General features: G+C 44.6%; 1 protein-coding gene across 4 annotated transcripts in view; it reads left to right on the top strand.

Moving 5' to 3' along the window:
- mdga2a (MAM domain containing glycosylphosphatidylinositol anchor 2a) overlaps positions 1 to 19,568 on the top strand; it is a 226,889-nt gene that overhangs the window by 192,195 nt on the left and 15,126 nt on the right. For all 4 annotated transcript variants that reach the window (XM_023952708.2, XM_023952706.2, XM_023952707.2 and 1 more), the window contains exons 12-14: positions 2,765 to 2,942; positions 16,406 to 16,426; positions 19,009 to 19,164. In XM_023952708.2, coding sequence (XP_023808476.1) covers positions 2,765 to 2,942; positions 16,406 to 16,426; positions 19,009 to 19,164 — 355 coding nt within the window. The remainder of the gene's footprint in view (positions 1 to 2,764; positions 2,943 to 16,405; positions 16,427 to 19,008; positions 19,165 to 19,568) is intronic.

Genomic DNA, 19,568 nt, shown 5'->3' with positions numbered 1-19,568 from the left:
GACTGGGACTGTGAAGTGCTTTGCACCTGTAAGAATGGCAGAAAAGTGCTATTAGATTTTTTTCAGTTACAAAATGTAATAGCCGAAAGGATTCATGTTTACCAAAAATAAAATATAGATGACCATGCTGGACAGGAAGTGACTTGTATGGCACACAACACTTTTAAAGAAAAGGTTGAGGATGGGGGGGACGCCATGCTCCATCGCGATCATAAAAGCTTCTTTATGAGCAGATCCATCAAAGCCTTTTTTTGTCTGCATTCCGCAGCAGATCAGCTCCAACCTAACACAATGCCTTCAGTTGCAGGATGCCTGCTCTTCTTTCGGCTCCCGCTGCTCTGATCGATCAGACTTTTAGTTGGAACCAGAGCTGCAGTCAGATGAAATGAAACCACACGGATGAAAGGCGCTGGATATGAAACTCAAAGGGAATCTAAGAACAGGTGGAAAAGACGTCCCAGGGTTTTTGTCTGTAGGAGTTTGGATTGTGAGATGCAAAGTGCTGCAGCATCCTCACCCGATCCAGTGAGTGACACAATAGTTGTCAGCAGGCAAAGTTAAGGACCCCGACTGGAAAAACGGACTTGAGTCACATTTAAATCTACCATGCAGAGACTTAAGACTCAACTTCACTTGAGACTAAATAACTCGAGACTTTAGTATCGGCTTTGTTGACCCAGTATGGTTGCATATACAAAGGATTTGACTAAGAAAAAACATGGCTACATACTGAAAGAAACTCTTTTGAGTAGAAACCTCCTCCAGATTCATGAACTGTTGGCATTAAAAAGTGGAAAAGCTTTTTACCTGATGAAGAAAGATCTTCAGGTATGCCTCTGTGATTCATGGAGACGTGAGACTTGACTGATCGAGAAGATTACCAGAAGCAGCAGTAAATAACAAAAAATAGAAATCAGTGGCAAAAAAAGAAGTGCAGAATAGGTAAATGTATTTATCGATGGTAAAAACGCTCCACAGAACTTCCAAATACAGATGGAACAAACTCTTTTCAACCCACATGCTCTTGCTTATTGATCAAAACTGCTACACGTCTGAAAGGGTTTTCTTTTGTCTGCCTGTAAATGTATGCCTGTGGTTTGTTTATTCAGGTTGTCAGATAATATTTTTGTTGGAGCCACCAGAAGTCATTTGCATTTCTCATCTGGGCCCAAAAAGAAACAGTTTGCGTCATTAGACCCCGGAGGATCGTCGAGCCGCAGCATGGCTGGCGCTCTGGGCAAGGAAAAGTTGCTTCATTACCTGCCCATTGATTTATGTTTGTTATAAAACAGTTTTTGTGTTCAGAAAATGCATAACCTGCAGCTGCAAATATGGGCTTTTATTTATTTTCTAGCCTTGCACAGAACACTCCTTTACATTGGGTTTGAAAAATAAAAGTTACATTGCTGAAACAATATACTTAACCAGATTGAAGCAAACACAGAAAGATCCCCCAAATACAGAAAGGATGAGATAAAGAAAATCACAAAAACTCGTAAAAATTGGAGAGAAAAAATCTAAAATATCAATGCTGTTACAGTCTGTTTTTTCCCTCTTCCATGATAAATCAAATTATATTTCACACTTTTCATCCACAATCATCATTACTTTGTTGGATTTCTTATAATAATCAAAGGCTTATTATCAAAAAACAACACCTCAAATCACAGAAAGGCAATTATTTGGTTGCTTTCGTTTCTCCGAAAGAAAAAGGGCAGAAGAGGATATTTCTAAAACTAAAACTTAAAATGACAAAAATTAAAGAGACAAACATTTTGAAATTGCTGTCATTTTGGAGCTTGATTACATTTGGCTGATGTTTGGTTGCGAACTGTTGAAATATATGGTGCACGTTTCCACCAAAGATTTTAAATAATGACCCAAATACCCCCCAGTTCTTCCATGTTTTAGCGTGTCATTGTGAGTCTAGTACATGCTACTCAAAGGACAGATTTTTACATTTTTTTTAATAATCAGACAAAGATAAAGAAGCCAAAAATTGTTCTCAAAATATAATTTTATCAAGTAAAAAGCAACCATCTAAACATTTACTAAAGTCACTGAGAAAAAGTATACAAACAAAACTTTCACAAATGGGTTTCTATCCAGAAAAAGTAAACTGCATCCACTGCTTCCTGGTCAGAATATCTTTTAGAAATGAAAAAGGACTTTCTTTTTTCAAACAGACTGCTTGGCCATCTTGGCATACCACCTTTAGAGGTTTACTGACACCACATGTTCACTAAAGGAAGACGTCTAATTTGGGATGGTCTGGCGAACCATCAAGGGTACACCATGTACAGACAGTGTCTGGGATAGGCTCCAGCAACCTAGTGACCCCAAAATTGATGGATGGATGGATGGATGGATGGATGGATGGATGGATGGATGGATGGATGGATGGATGGATGGATGGATGGATGGAACGATGGATGGATGTGTCAAAATTTAAACAAGTTCAAATTAGTGGTGTCCAAAATGATCATTTTTACATATTTCTATTATCACTAAAATATTGCAGTAACGTATTAACCCCAAAAAATGAATCAGAGAAGCCAAAAGAAAGGAGTTTATGACATTTAAAACTGTTTTTAAAAATGTGTTATTTATAAAGTTTTAGGTTCACAAATAAATTATTATTCAGTATAAAACATGTGTGGAAGATTATAAAAATTAGGGATTTGATAGTCTGTCAAATCTGTACTTTCATCAGGTTTGGATTGAAACCATTTAATAAACTAGTGCTTTTGTCTTTCTTCTCCAGATGGGGCAGCAGCGCTGGTGGGAAACTGAAATCCCAGTGAACGCAACCCCCAACAAAGGAGAGTTGATGACTCACAACCTGACCGAGCTCATCAAACCTGAATCGTATGAAGTCCGCCTCACGCCCATCACGCGCTTCGGAGAGGGCGACTCAGCCATACGGATCATCACCTACAGCCGTAAGTGCTGAGCCGCCGCCCTCCCATGCACAGAGGCCAGTCCCCCTTCTGTTATCCCATACTGTTTGACAGAGAGTTCCCTGTTTGACCTGTGGTGATCCCAGGAATGATGGGATTGATGGTGACGCTTGAATATGTGTGTGAGAATGAACCAGCGAAAGCAGAATTCATCATAATCCCTCGTGATCTTGTCAAACCCCCCCCCCGAGTCATCCCGTGCAAGCAGGAATCGGCACACTCCGACTCTTGGAGCCACATTATTGCACATCAACAGTCTTGACCTTTCCGCTGACCTTTCCCATGAAAGCAGTCGCATCCTGGACTGCAGGCGAGGCCGGCTGTCGGTGCTTTCTCTGTTACAATGAGTTTAAAGGGTCACATGACTCACTAAAGTCATTTACATCTCAGGATAAAGGAGACAGCGCTTGACATTTTTGCAATCAACTGCTCTTTAGACAGAAGCGTTTGATCTAGAACTCCCCTGGAGAATAAATACAACCTGAATTTATTGTCTCGAATGCATCTGCTTTGACTTTTAACGTATTTTATGAGAACACAAGAGCTAACTCTAAAAAAGTTTCTCTAAATTAAAAAATCGTTTTGATTATGGCGCTTTCACGCAAGCACAGACTTGGTTCAAATGGTTGGACAGATGTTAAGCTCAACCAGATTACACAGTTCCAACAGGACCACAACCATCTTTAAAGGGCGATGAGAAGCATATCTCAGTGGTCCTGGGGGTTAGTGTCCACCCTGACTGCAATATCAAGGGTTCAAATCCACAAATGATTGACTAAAGACAAAAGAATAAGAAATCTAACAGATTCTAAATGTTTATTCAGAAAAAAGCTAGGTTTTACAATATAAGTTTCTAAGAGTCAAAACCATTTTTTGTAAAAAGATTTCCTCACTGAGCACAAACAGACATCATAAGAACTTACAACTTCATTATTTATTCAAAAATAAATAACATAGATTTATGAAATACAAGTTTAAAACAATATGACAGAGGTTAAAATGAGACTTTGTTATTGTGTTGGTGGATTGAAAGTAAAGTTTAAACAGATGAATGTTGAATGACGTGAAAAGAGTCAGAAAAGTTATATATCTGAGCTCAGAGGGAAGTGACTTCCAGAGTCCGACCCCGAGTGACTGAAGGAAGATAATCAAAGGGAACAGGAGGAAGTAGAGCAGAGGAGATTCAGATATTGATTGAGGAGCGAGTTGGTGAATGGTTTTAAAAGTTAGGAGAGAATTTTGAATTTGAACTGGTGTTTAGGCAGTAGAGCTGCTGGAGAACCGGAGTGAAGTGATAAATGGAAGGGGTTCTGGTGAGCAAACAAGCTGCTGATTTATGGACCAACTGAAATTTACCAAGAGGAGAGAAAAACTGCAGTGCTATAGGGGTCAAAGATGGGTGAAGTGAGGGTGATGTAGGGCCCCTTGTGAATAGGCCCTGGTTGGATTCCTGGCAGTGTCCCTTCTGGGCATTCCAGTTTCCTTCCATAGTCCAAGAATGTGTGTCGTAGTTTAAGTAAAGGAAAATGTCTGACAAGATGTTTATTTTTAGAAATTAATGGATAACGTGGAGCGATTATCCACTTCTGCTTCAGGCTGGAGCGTCACCAGCCCGGATAAAGTACAGGGTTGTGTCAGGAAGGGCATCCGGAGTAACATCTCTGCCAAACTACCTGTGCGATTCAGTGAAAGCTGATTTGCCGTGGCAACCCCAAGTAGGATGTGCCGAAAGGTGAACAACAACAATAAAGATAGTTTTCAAATAAAGATGCTCCACACTTTCCTGAACGTTGGTTCCATGACTCCATCTTCTTGGTTGTGCTTTTGGGGAGGAGTGAGCACTCATCTTGCTAACAAGCCATCTTTGTTCCATGAGTGAAGCCTTTATTTTTACTCCTTTGACACGGGATTCACACATCTCAGTTAAACAGGACTAGAAATTAGGTTGATTGTCATGATCGGACTACTAGGGAGACCCAGATGCTGGAACCCGGAAGAAACTCAGGAAGGCGTTGTATTTAACAGGATGTTTTAATTATAGAAGTCAGGGGACGTCGTGGATGCAGGAAACTGCTGTGGCGAGGTGGAGCGCCGAGGACGGCGTTCACAGTCCGTGACGTGGTGGAGCGCCGAGGGCGGCGTGACCGGCTTGAGGCGAGACGTGGACGCTGAGGACAGCGTAATCAGCTTGAGGCGAGGCGTGAACGCTGAGGACAGCGTAACCAGCTTGAGGCAAGGCGAGGACGTCGAGGATGATGTAATCAGCGTGGAGCGAGGAACCAGCGTGACCAATGGAGTGAAGACCTGAAGACGTGAGACAGACGGTAAGTACAAGCTAGGATTACTAAAGCGAGAGTAACTTAACTTGAGGCCAGGCGTGATCACCGGAGTGAGTATAACGGACTGGCGTAGTATGCTGGGATGGATCTCCTTAAGAAGGTCTGCCAGGTGATGAGATGATGCAGGTCAGCTGGTTCCAATGAAGGAGCAGGGAGGGGAGGAGTAGCAGCCGGAGGAACCGTGACAGTACCCCCCCCTCAACGACCGCCCCCAGGCGGTCCCGGACGACGATCAGGGTGGTCCCGAAAGAAATCGTCAATGAGGGTACGGTCCAGAATGAGGGAGCGGGAGATCCATGAGCGCTCCTCCGGACCGTAACCCTCCCAGTCCACCAGAAACTGGAAACCGCGCCCCCGGCGGCGGACGTCCAACACCTTGCTGGCGGTGTAGGCAGGAGCGCCGTCGATGACCCGGGCGGGCGGTGGGGAAGCGGACGGCGGGCACAAAGGACTCTCCTGGACAGGCTTAAGCTGCGAGACATGAAACGTGGGGTGCACCTTAAGCGCCGCCGGGAGCCGCAGCCGCACACAGGAGGGGTTTATGACCCTCTCGACGGGGTAAGGTCCAATGTAGCGTGGAGCCAGTTTACGGGAGGTGGCCTGGAGCGGTATGTCCCGTGAAGACAGCCAAACCCTCTGTCCCGGTTGGTAGGCGGGGCTCTCCACCCTGTGGCGATTAGCGATCCTGCAGTTCCTCTCTCTAGTGCGCAGGAGAGCGGCCCTGGCCTGAGTCCATATACGCTGGGCGCGTCGCAGGTGATGCTGAACCGACGGGACCGCCAAGTCCAGCTCCTGGGAGGGGAACAAGGGTGGAGAGTATCCGAGGGACGCTTCAAACGGGGACATACCGGTAGCAGCAGACGGATGGCTGTTGTGGGCGTACTCGATCCATGCCAGGAATGAAGACCAGTTGGAGGGGTTTTGGGCGGCCACACAACGGAGGGCGGCCTCGAGCTCCTGGTTTGCACGCTCCGCTTGCCCATTTGACTGGGGATGATGACCGGATGTGAGGCTAACCGTGGCACCCAGAGCAGAACAGAAAGCCCGCCAGACCTGGGATATGAACTGGGGCCCGCGGTCGGAGACAATATCACTGGGGATGCCGTGATGCCTGAATACCTCTCGAACCAAGACGTCAGCCATCTCGGTGGCCGTGGGCAGCTTGGGAAGGGGAATGAAATGGGCAGCCTTGGAAAAACGGTCGACAACTGTAAGAATGACGGTGTTATCCTGAGAGGCCGGCAACCCAGTGATGAAGTCCATGGCGAGATGGGACCAGGGCCGCTGCGGAACAGGTAAAGGCTGGAGGAGACCAGCAGGCGGCGAGTTGGAAGACTTAGAGCGGGCGCAGACGTCGCAAGCCGCAACGAATTCCCTCACGTCCCGAGCCATGGAAGGCCAGAAAAATCTACGTTGCACGAGCCTCAGGGTTCTATGAATGCCGCCATGGCAAGCAATACGCGACGTGTGCCCCCAAACCAGGACATCCGAGCGGAGGGAGGAGGGGACGTAAAGAGTTCCAGGGGGGGCCGGAGGATGGTCAGGTTCCTCTCCCTGAGCTTGGATGACCCTGCTCTCAATGTCCCATGTCAAATTACCCACAATACATGTGGGGGGAATAATGGGAGAGCTGTCCTGGTCATCCCCTGAACAAAATAAACGTGAGAGGGCGTCTGGTTTAATGTTCCTGCTACCCGGCCGGTAGGTGATAGTGAAATCAAACCTGTCAAAAAAAAGGCACCAACGGGCCTGACGTGAATTAAGGCGTTTAGCTGTACGTAGGTAGGCGAGATTTTTATGATCCGTCCAAACGATGAACGGATGTTCAGCCCCCTCGAGCCAGTGACGCCATTCCTCCAGAGCGAGTTTAATGGCGAGGAGTTCGCGGTTACCGACGTCATAATTTCTCTCCGCCGTAGAAAGCTTCCTAGAGAAGAACGCACATGGTTTCAGTTTCCCCGAGCCAACCTCCCGTTGGGAAAGAATCGCTCCCACACCAGAATCGGAAGCGTCGACCTCGACAACGAACTGTCGGAGAGGATCAGGCTGTGTTAGAATGGGAGCGGAAGTAAAGAGGTGCTTAAGTCTAGTGAATGCGGATTGAGCTTCGGGGGTCCAGAGAAACGGTTTAGTAACGGAGGTGAGTTGAGTCAACGGAGCGGCAATGCTGCTATAGTTCCTTATGAAGCGACGGTAGAAATTTGCGAAGCCGAGGAACCTCTGAAGTTGTTTACGGGAAGTGGGAGGTTCCCAGCTGGTGACGGCCGCGATCTTGGCCGGATCGGGGCGAATGTTACCAGAGTCAATGATGAAACCCAGAAATGAAATGGTGGGTACATGAAACTCGCACTTTTCGGCTTTAACATATAGTCGGTTCTCTAAAAGCCGTGAGAGAACCTGGCGGACATGGTGGGTGTGTTCATCCAGATCGCGTGAATAAATAAGGATGTCGTCAAGGTAAACAAAGACGAAGCGGTTCAAAAAATCACGAAGAACATCGTTAACGAGATTCTGGAAGGTAGCAGGAGCGTTGGTGAGCCCAAAAGGCATCACCAAATACTCGAAATGACCGAGTGGGGTGTTAAAGGCGGTCTTCCACTCGTCCCCCTCCCTCATGCGAACCAAATAATAAGCGTTACGGAGGTCCAACTTGGAAAAGACTCGAGCGTCCTGAACAGAATGTAGAGCAGAGTCAATAAGCGGAAGGGAATATTTATTTTTAACAGTAATTTGATTGAGGTCGCGGTAATCAATGCATGGGCGCAAAGTTCTGTCCTTCTTCTGGACGAAGAAGAACCCCGCACCGACCGGAGAAGATGAGGGGCGAATATGACCAGCCGAGAGGGCTTCCTGGATATATTTTTCCATTGACAGTTTCTCAGGGCCAGATAAATTAAATAGCCTCCTCTTAGGCAGCGTAGCGCCTTTAACTAGTTCGATGGAACAGTCGTACGGCCTGTGGGGAGGAAGGGAACCAGCCCTGGTCTTACTGAAAACAGCCCCAAGATCGTGGTAGCACGGAGGAACCCTAGAAAGATCGATCTCCTCAGGATCTGGATCACAACGAGGAGAAACCGAGGGTATGGCGGAACGAAGACAATTAGCCATGCAGGTAGTGCTCCAGTTGGTAACGTGGAGATTAACCCAATCGAACTGGGGGTTGTGAGCGCGAAGCCAGGGGAACCCTAGAATGATGGGAGACTGGGGGGTCTTGGTAATGTAAAACTGAATGAGTTCGTGATGATTACCAGACGTGATGAGACGAACGGCCTTAGTACGGTGGGTTATGTGAGTGAGGACCTGACCACCCAATCCGGCCGCCCTGACAGGGATATCCAAAGGTTCTGTGGGAATGTTAAGCTCAGAAACAAGACAGTCATCAATGAAACTCTGCTCAGCTCCAGAGTCGATAAGGGCTCTACCTTCAAAAACACTAGAAGAAAAACTTAACTTGACAGGTAAATAAAGAAAAGGTCTCTCGGTAGAGAGAGAAGATTGACCCGCCCGTGGCCTGCCTTCTAACGGGGGGTTCGGGAGTTTAAACGAAGCTTACATTGATGAACGAGGTGACCGGTCTGGCCGCAATAGAAACACGCCCCCTCATCTCTTCGTTTCTGCCGCTCCTCAGGGGTGAGTTTAGAATGTCCAATCTGCATCGGTTCCTCTGTGGAGAGTCCGACAGAATCGTGAGACATAACATGAACATAGTTAGCAGCAGGGAATGGAGGAGAAGCACTGGTAAGGAGTCTCTTGTCTTGACGGGGGCGCTCAGCATGACGTTCACGGAGACGCACGTCGGACCGCAAGGCCGCGGTGACGAGCTCTTCAAAAGAGCTAGCCTCGGGTTGCGAACATAAATGGTCTTTGATCGAGTCATTAAGGGATTGGTAGAACACCCCTTTAAGGGCTATATCCGGCCAACCCGCCTCCACAGCTAGAATCCGAAAGTCTATTAGATGGTCACTCACGGATCTGTGGCGTTGTTTGAGGGCTAGCAGTCGGCGGGTGGCCTCCTCCTCCTTGCGGGGTTGGTCGAAAACCAGCCGGAACTCGCCTAAAAAGCGTTCGAAAGGAACTTGAGAGATGGGATTAGCGGTCAGGTAAGCCTGAGCCCATTGAAGCGCTTTACCCCGGAGAGAGTTCACTATAAGGGTGATTTTGCTGTGGTCTGCATGATAGTGCCGAGGTGCCTGCTGGAAGATCAAACGACATTGCAGGAGGAATCCCCCGCAGGCTCCTACGTCACCCAGGAAAGGCTCAGGAAGGAGCCGGATGTTTTCGTGAGCTGCTTTGTCTGTAGCGGGGCCCGGGCTTCCGGTGGCGGAACCCGTGTTGCTGGCTGAGGCGTTAGTAGGTCCTCGGGAGGTTAAATCCGTCAGAGCCAGAGAAATACCGTCCAAGCGACGGAAAAGATCCTGCTGGGCGGCGGCCATCTGGTTGAGGGATTCAGCTTGCCGTCCCAGAGCGATGCCTTGGTGAGTGACGGCCAAGCGGAGTCCCTCCGGGTCAGCTGGGTCTGGGTAATGGCCAGTCCGTTCTGTCATGATCGGACTACTAGGGAGACCCAGATGCTGGAACCCGGAAGAAACTCAGGAAGGCGTTGTATTTAACAGGATGTTTTAATTATAGAAGTCAGGGGACGTCGTGGATGCAGGAAACTGCTGTGGCGAGGTGGAGCGCCGAGGACGGCGTTCACAGTCCGTGACGTGGTGGAGCGCCGAGGGCGGCGTGACCGGCTTGAGGCGAGACGTGGACGCTGAGGACAGCGTAATCAGCTTGAGGCGAGGCGTGAACGCTGAGGACAGCGTAACCAGCTTGAGGCAAGGCGAGGACGTCGAGGATGATGTAATCAGCGTGGAGCGAGGAACCAGCGTGACCAATGGAGTGAAGACCTGAAGACGTGAGACAGACGGTAAGTACAAGCTAGGATTACTAAAGCGAGAGTAACTTAACTTGAGGCCAGGCGTGATCACCGGAGTGAGTATAACGGACTGGCGTAGTATGCTGGGATGGATCTCCTTAAGAAGGTCTGCCAGGTGATGAGATGATGCAGGTCAGCTGGTTCCAATGAAGGAGCAGGGAGGGGAGGAGTAGCAGCCGGAGGAACCGTGACATTGATGGTGGTAAATCATAGCAGGAATGACAAAGATTTCTATTATTTAGGTGAAGTTCGGGCCTTCAGACTGCGGTTTTAGATAAAAGTGAAAGTCAGATCAAAAATGTGGTTTAAACATCCATTATTGGGCCCTCTTTAGCTAGGAACAGCGTAAAGTGCTGCATGAAAATAACTAATGCAATCAAGTCCACTTTTTTGGTATTCTTTGACAAATTTAAGACTGATTACCATCAAAGTCCCAAATTTCTTTTATTCATTAACTGTAATTGATTTTATTTATTTTTATACTAGCATTTTGAAATATTTAAAGTGTTGGATTTATTAAGAAGATAAAACATTTTGGGTTTGAGAAGGATAAAAGCTGCTTAAGAGATTCATAAAGTAAAAAATAAATCAACATTTTGTATAATTTATAAGAAAACGGTTTGAGTGAAAGGGTACAGTTACACAAGCCAAAATTTTGTTTACTATTTTACAAATTCCCAAACTAAACATTATAAAGATTAAGTAAATATGGGGGGGAGGAAATCTAGCTGTCTCATACAGTGGTCCCTCGCTATATCCCCGGTTCACTTTTTATGGTCTCACTGTTTTGTGAACATTTTTCAATGTAATTTTTCCGTTTTTTTTTTTTTTTTTTGATTTTTTTTTAGATGCACTTGTTCTGCACCTGTTTCAACAGCGGATGTGTTCTGCGTTCTGATTGGCTGTTGACCTTGTCAATCAATTTCCTCTTTTACTTTTCTCCTGTACAGAATGCTTCAGTTTGCGACATTTACATAAATCCTGTTTAGATCTTTGTTTTCATTCTCTAAGAAAAGTGTACGAGGAGTGTAGTGTGGAGATTTAGAGCCTTAAAAAAACACATTAATCTTACTTTGTGGATTTCACCTACCACAAGTTATTTTTATAATGCAACTCCCACGATAAACAAAGGAATTTTGTCATAAAATGTCAGAAAAGTAGCATTTTTAGTACTTGTAGTAGTTCGATAAAGAATCACTATATTTGTAGTGTATGATGGACATTACTGGCCTTTCTTATCTTTTTTGTTGGGACAATTTGCAAATATTTCTTTGTCGCCCTGAATCATGGTGGTAATTAGTGGTCATTTTCTGCTGCTAATTCATGCACCTCCGCCTCCCGGTTTCTTCATGCTAACGTGAACAGAACTCCCAGACTGCACCTCAGTGCCGTTCTCTGTCCTATTGCATCAGCGCCACTTTTATCAAATCACACATCTGTGCGTTTCTGCTAGACATTAGTGGAGAAGAATCTCCCAGAGAACTAACAAGAACATACATCTCAGGTGACATTTTCATTACTTTTTTTGGTGGCCTAGTTTGTTCTTGAAAGAACACCTACATTATCCTGCTGTAACATTTGAAATGTAAAGGTTAAGTTCTTAGTTTTGCTCCTACTTTCAAACCAATAAACCAATCTGGCCTTGGCAGGTGGGTGGGGGGGGGGGGGGGGGGTTGCAATATGCAGCAGAGTTTATTATGTCAGCATTCTCCCGGGGAAACTAAAACATGTCTGCTGTGCTGCTTGGGAAAGGGTTGTCACCTGTTCCCACAGTGAATTTATCCCTGCTGGCATTGGATGCAGTTGGTTTTTCCCGGACAGAAAAATGAAGATTTTGTTTGTTGAAATTTATGGAAGTCTTAATTTTTCTTAAATCAGGTGGTGTTTTCACGAGGACTGCTGAAAAAGCCTTGAATCTTCGTCTGCGTTTGAGGCAAACAGAGCTAACTAAGTTCTTTGTGTGTTGAAAGCTCAATGGGCTTCAGTTTATATTACTGTTCTGCAGTGATGCTTGCTATGTTCACACCGGGCATGTGTGGCATGTTCAATAAAAGTGGGATTTGAACGCGCTTTTATGGGTTTCACACTGGACTGTCGCTACCTGATCCTAGTGCGTGCACTAGTGCGTGAAGAGGCTTGGTGAGAAATGTTGAAGCAGTGCAAATCTTGAGTATCTTCCTCCAGGCTTTTTCTTTCACAGCTACAGTATATTTAAGACTTGGTGTCACATAATTTCGGTCGGGCACAAACCGCAATTATTCATTTTTCCTTCAAGATCGATTTTCAAACTGTAGGCACGTGTGTTTTGAAAAGGACGATACCTAGTGGCATAGAACCCGAAAACGGACTTAAAAACATATGTAGTGATGCTTGAACGTGAGAGTTTTGAACTTGGAAGCCCGAAACGTGCATAAATGTTTACTTGGACTTTTCATTGAAAGTGGATGCTTGAACACACATGAACCTAGCATTAGACTGAAGTCAAACAGTTTCTGCCTAAAGCTCGTGTTTATTTGTATGAAGAACATGTTTGATTTTCCCCTTAAAAAAAACAAAACAATAATAATAACAATAAAAAAACCTTCTTGCTAGTCAAGAAGACATATTAATTAGAGGAAAAAAACGATTATTTATTAACATACACCCACTTTTAGAAAAAACCTACAGAAATTGTAGTTTTACAGGAAAAAAGTCTTGCTTTTACTATAAATAAAGTTGCAATTTAATGAAAAAAAAGTTCTAAAGCATATTTAACGAGATTCTGGAGCAGTGTGATGTCCATGCAATTTCTCTACATCATTCGAAATTATAAATCAAGCAGGTTCTGTTCAGTTACTTTTGTTAAAACATTTCAAAAGCTAAATGAAACCTTTTATTTTACAAAAAAAACTACAAAACACAAAACAAGATTTTAAATTTTGTAAAATTACAGCTTTTTTCTAATACCGTACTTTTACAACTTTATTGTTGTAAAATTTTGAATTTTTCTCATAATTTAAGGAGTATTTTTGTAAAATTTTCAAAATATTTCCTTTGGGCCACAAACAAAAATTTCAAAACACGCATGTTGGGGATGTCCAAAGGAAATTTAGAAATTATTATGGGATTTTAAAAGCTACATCTAACTTTTTTTATTCTTTTTTTTAAAAGCCTGACTTAACACATAAAACTACAACTTTTTCAGAAATAAATTTCAGTTTTTTATTCTTATAAAATTTCACAATTCTTTCTCATTATTTTTGTAAAAATGTCCACTTTTCTTATAACTTTAGAATTTAATTCTTGCACAATTTTGACTTTCTTCTCATTATTTTACAACTTTATTCTCATCTATTTGTCTATTTTTCTTCTTTTATGGTAGCCCTAATATTTTGATGTAGAAAAATAATTTTCATAATTAAAATAATTGTATAAATAATGTTTTCTAAATAAAAACATGATTACAATTCTATGGCATCTAAAAAACATGACACAGCTTCTTTGAAGTAATCCTGCCGTGTGTTCTGTGGAGTCCATTAGGAGCCTCTGAGTTTGCATCAGTCCGTCTCTTTCCGGCTGATGTAAGAGCAAAAAAACAGGCAGACTGGCTGCCTGGCCTAAGCGTGGCGTGTCCATCTGTGTGTGACTGACTGCAGGCTCCGTGCAGCGTACTGTATCTCCACAGCACCCCTTCACTGAAGGACAAGAGGAGGCTCTGGCTCTTCTTATTCCACTCACGTACACAGGCAGCTTTTTGGAATTACATTCTCGCATGCTCTCGTTATTCCATCTGATGGGTTGAAAGGCACCGATCTGGACCTGCTTTACCTGTCAGTTGGCTGATTTCCATAGATCACATGAGGTCAGTGAAAGAACGGGGTCAGGCTTTTGCTGCATGTGAGACGGCACTGCCTCGTCGCTGTGAAGTCAATGAGCATTGATTCCTGGCGGGATAAAGACGGAGCTTTTACCTTGAACAGCCTCCACACACCAACACCTGTGAGCCAACGTTGGATTGAATTCAGAGTTACACCCTTTAATGGGAGTTGCAAAGACTCGAGCTTATTGCTGTGGGGAAATGTTTCCGTGTGGTTTCTTCAGCAGAACAAAGGCGTTCCGCTTTTCACAAGCCTGATCAGAAGATATTCGCCCTGGAAGAGGCTTAAGGTGAAAATCCTTAGTTTTTTTTATCCCAAAATCCTTTTCATACTGCTCATCTCATGAGTTTACAACAATCTGCACGAATATTTGCATAATGTGAGTAAAAAATAACAAAAATAAGTCAAAAACTAAACTTTTTTAAGTCAGGTTAGTAGATAATTTAATGAAGTAGCAGAGTTGATGGGATTACAAGGTAAAAGTAGTCTTTTTTTAGTAAAACAACAATAATCCAGCACTTTTTGATAAGTTTTTCTATCTTTTTAATGCAAACTGCTTTAAGGTCAGGTGAAACAAAAACAGATTGAGTGGATTTAGTTTGAACAGACGGGCAGTCATCTTTTTTCTGGACATTTTGGTGAGTTTATTACAAATTGCTGCATCATTAACTCCTGGAAAACTGAGCAGAGGGAGATGGTGAATGGAGGCCGCGGGTCAGTCCATCTCTTCATCCATACTGCAGGTGTATTCATCTGCCCCTGCATGTCTGCGTTCACTCAGGAGCAGAGCAGGGCTCAGATCCCATCCTCGAGGCGGGGAGAGGGGAGCTATGGCTCAGGCAGACACATTCATCTGGATTAGGGTTGGGTGAGTCAGCCGGGAGAAGCTGCAGGTAAGAAATATAACAACAAAGTGTGCATTCATGATTGCAGGCTTGGAGGAAGGAGAGCAGAAAAGGGAAGAGGAGGAAGGATGAGGAGAGCTGCTGGAGAGAGAAGAGAAAAAAGAAAATGAAGAATGAGACAGAAAACAGACCAGCGGAGGAAAAAGTTTTCTTTTCTGAAGCTCCAGGCTGGAAGTTATCATTTGAAGCATTTTGGCTGCAGAAGGCGGGATGATTTCCTGCTTCGCTGCGGTTTTTTGCCGCTGCATGCCATCCAGTTAGATGTAAAAGGAGGGCAGCAACGTGTCATGGGCTATAGCGCAAGTGGTGTTTTCCTGTTTCTCGCACATTTATTACAGGAATATTGTAAAAGTGGAACACATAAGCTCTTGGCTCAAGTTGAATGAAACACACACAATATTAACATATTAGGAATGTGGGCGTGGTTAACAGAGACATCTCAGTTGCCAAGAAAATACAAAAATGTACTTTTGCCAGTTCTTCTTCTACATAAACCCCCAGACGACCCAAAGATAAAACCATCAGAAAGGCCTCTCAGCCAGTCAGGGTGAGCTGAAAGCGAATGCGAGGGCAGAAGCAGGTTGCACCTGCAACGCCGCTTGTGGCTTTTTTTCTTCCTTTCTAAGGTGTGTCTCCTACGTTTCCCCTCGTCAGCACAACGGCAAAGAATAACTCCTGAGCTTCCGCTTTTTAAAAGACCAATTCCATCAGCAGCATCAGGGCTTGTTTTCCTTTACGGGAACGATCTTGCTGCCTTTAATTGACTGCATTAAAATTCCCTCTCCCCCCACCAACCAGGAAGGTTTCATAAATCATGCAGTTAGGTGGGTTCGTTGCATCTAATCCATTCAGTTGGCCAGCAATCGATCATGAAAACGCTCATGAATCTTCTTGGCAGGTTAAATGCTATTTACTCCGCCAAAAGCGAGGGGCCGGCGCTAACTGTCGCTTTGTAACTCTGCACGATACCCTTGACCTTTAGGGGCTGGCCGCATCCTCTGGAAACCGTCAATACGGCAGGAAATGAACCCAAAGAATGCGAACGAGGTCTTTTGAAGTCTAAAGCTGTTATCTGGAAAATGAGCAAAAACGTCTTTTTGCTTTTGCTTTGAATGGGAACATAACCAGTGGCGGTTAAATGGCAGTAATGATAGGCAGAGCTGGTTAATGCGATCAGGAGGGTTTTTCTAAAACTGTTGTGAGGTAACAGGCTGAAGAGGACTGCGCCTCTTCTTCCCGCCATTGGTAATTGTTGCTCGGCTGACACAAATGTACATGTTTTCCATGTTTTGTTGGGCGTTATTGTCTGCTAAATGACAGCAAAATGAAAGGACATTGGGATGGACGGTCTCTGTGCATGGTTTCTGCTGCTTTCTTTGGTTTTACTCCACTAACCTCTGTCTCTACTCTTTCTCTTTCACAGCTCCCATCAACCCTCACCTGAGTAAGTTGCACGCACATCAAATTCTGCCGGAGACTCTGCAGAGAGGCTCCGCCCCGTTCCAAACACGCCTTCTGCCCCGCCACTGCAGTCTGTGTTTGTTTTGTTGTGACAGTTGGAGGTAAAATGCAGGTGGGACAGAGCGGGGACAGGAGGAGGCGAGCCATAGTGTGTCTGTACACCAGAGATGCTCATGGCTGACGAGACCTGAGTCAGAGAAAAGACCCAAAAGCTCCACAAGGCTTATTGAGCTCCTCCGTACATTCACACGTCCACGCAGACCAGGCCCACACTGCCTACACTGCAAATACGAATTCACTCTCACACACATGAACTCACCATTCATAGGTCCTCCATCAAACATGCTGGTAAAAGTCTGCTCATGCTGAGATAAGCTATAGTCTGTGTTTACCAAGGGGTTTGAAGTAGCTCCTGAATGCAAAAGGCAAGCCCAAACTTTTTGAGGGACGAGACAGATCAAATCTAGACTATGTCCTCTACTGCTAATGTCAAGAATAAAATGTCCTGAATAAGGCAAAAGTTTGATTTTTGCTCATCTGTCTTTTTAAAATAAGACTTTCGTATCTTAAAGACCCACAATTATGAAAATAGTGATTTTGTTTTTTTTAACAACTTCTTGTGGCACTTCATTGATGATAGAGGACATATAAAAGTATTTTTTATTATGATTATGTCTTTTTGTTATACTAAATTTACAAAAACAGTCAATTTCTAGAGCATAGCTTTTGCAGACCGGCAGTAGAATTTCCCTGTGACTGGTGGCCAGGACTGTTGACACAGATCAACCCCGATCCCTCTTTCCGTCGCCCAAAACTAATAGTTTACAACCTCTACCACTAGCTTACAGCCACTCACACCCCAACCTAACATTATCGGTGCAACAAAAAACAATATTGGAGCCATGCAGCCGTGCAGTTTTGATCCACATTCCAGCTCGGACGAGGAAAACAAAGATGTAGGTGGATCCATTTGTCTGTAAGTGGATTTATCAGAATGGAGCAGAACAGGAAATTTCGGACCCGCCCAACATATTTTCTACGTCACAAATAATTTCTTTTTTCGAACGCATTTTTTTGTCTGCTCCTGATTCACAATGATTGAGGTAGGGAAATACTCAGACATGCACTTTAAAGCTTAATTTTCTTTATATATGTCCTACATCATCAGAAAAAACCCCCACCAAAACCAGCATTTTCATCAAAGTAGGTCTCCAATTTAGTCCAGTTTCTAAAGTTTGTCAAATGGTTGCAACATTTCCTACAAGGCTGAGTCTCTAGTGATGCAATCTCTGGTGTACGCTCACATGATTCCACCTGGAAGTGTTGCCCATGCATGCACCTCAGTCTTCGTGAAGTCTTCATCGCCTCATCCATGAGGGTTTTCATTGTAGCAACAAAATCCATCATCAATTATGTTCTGCAGATCTGCTGCACACATCTGCTCAGACACCTGAATTCTAGTTTGTCTTGTTTTGGGGTTTTTTGCCGGCGTAAACATTGCAAACATCATAACAAACATCATAATCACCAGCATCATTATCTAAATCCCTGCAGGGAGAGGATCGCATCTCCACGCCTCCTCGTCTTCATCAATCCTCCAAATGCTCATCGCGCAGAAGGCACAAATATTTGGTTTAGCTCACAATGGATGGAGGCGTTAATGTCCAACGCCGGTGTGACTGTGAAACGTAAAGGGGTGGGGGAGGGCTGTAAGAGTTGCTGCTCCCTCTCCATCTCCATCCACCCACTCTCCACCTTCAGTGCGAGTTACCTCCATTACCTGCAGAGGCCGTTCTTCCCAAGGTCGCCGCTGCCAAACCGCTCCCAGCTATGTTTTAATAAATCAGTGTATATTTATCAGCACACATTCTGCAATGTGAATGTAGCTCGGGGAGCGAAGGAGCGCGTCCGACGAGGAGATCTGTTGGTTTCATGGATTATTAAATTGAGGTTTTCGAAGCCAAACCTCCTTGAACACTTCGGCGTTTCTGCGGCGTTCTCTGTTAGACGTTCCCTCCTGATTGTCTCTGCATTTTATAAAAAACTTGCTGCGATGTGAAGAGCAGGGGGGGTGGAGGTGATGCAGGAGGAGGGACGCGGTGTCAATTTTACACACTGATTACACTAAGAACTACAAGCGATGCTTTTCTACAGCATCCAAGGACAATCAGCTGGTCCAGATCAAGAGGAGGCGCTCAAAGTCACGATCGGCTCACGGATCACCTCCAAAACCTTAAATGCTTTCAGACACAAGTTCCGTTTTTTATTCACAGAAAAATAAAAAACACACACAATGACAGGCACTCACCTGAAAGTGTCATCGTCAGGAGAAAAAGAACTTAGCAGCATCCTTTAGTACAGTCAGCAGGAGGTCACATTCATTTAAAATTGTTTACAGCAGATTGTGTGATGTAAATAGGAAATAGTAAGTTGTGTAAACCCCTGAGACACACACACGCTTCTACGAACAACAGCTTCCTGGCTTTTTTCTTTTTTTTTACCCTTTCCTGCTGTTTGGGGATGCTCTGAAAGATCGAGCCAGCTTTCTCCTCTGCTCCTCTCCAGGGGAGTTCCACTGCAGCTTTGAGGAGGAGGCCATCTGCATGTTCATCCAGGACAAGAACGACGACTTTGACTGGACGCAACACAGCGCCGCCACGCGCGACACCAAGTACACGCCCAACACCGGCCCCAGCGCCGACCGCACCGGCTCCAAGCAGGGTGAGTGTAGCGGGACCGGCCTCAGAAAAAAGCAGGCTCTCTTCTGAGTGAATAAGCAGTTTACTTTCCCATCATGCTCTACTGATTTGCATCACAAAAGGCTTTTTTTACAAGCTTCACTTTACTTTAGCATCTCTTTTTCAGTCTATGTGAAAGTAATGAAAGCTGAATTCCAGCTGTGAACACGAGCAAAATGGAACATTTATATTATTGTGAGAATGTGAAAAAACGCAACTCACTTCAGACACAATGTTTGTGCCAAATTTTTTAATGACCCACACAGAAAAAAAATGTTTTTGGTGATTTTAATATGTTCTTGTAGCATTTTTCTGATGATGGAAGACATATAAATAAAAAGAAGATTCTTTCTTTATTCAAATTGTGGTAAATCAGGAGCAGATTAA

Source organism: Oryzias latipes, chromosome 24 (assembly GCF_053564925.1).
Source record: "Oryzias latipes strain Hd-rR chromosome 24, Olatipes_Hd-rR_3.1".
Classification (NCBI taxonomy): Eukaryota; Metazoa; Chordata; class Actinopteri; order Beloniformes; family Adrianichthyidae; genus Oryzias; species Oryzias latipes.
The sequence above is the reverse complement of the archived record's forward strand: the minus strand, read 5'-3'. Positions and strand labels throughout refer to the sequence as shown.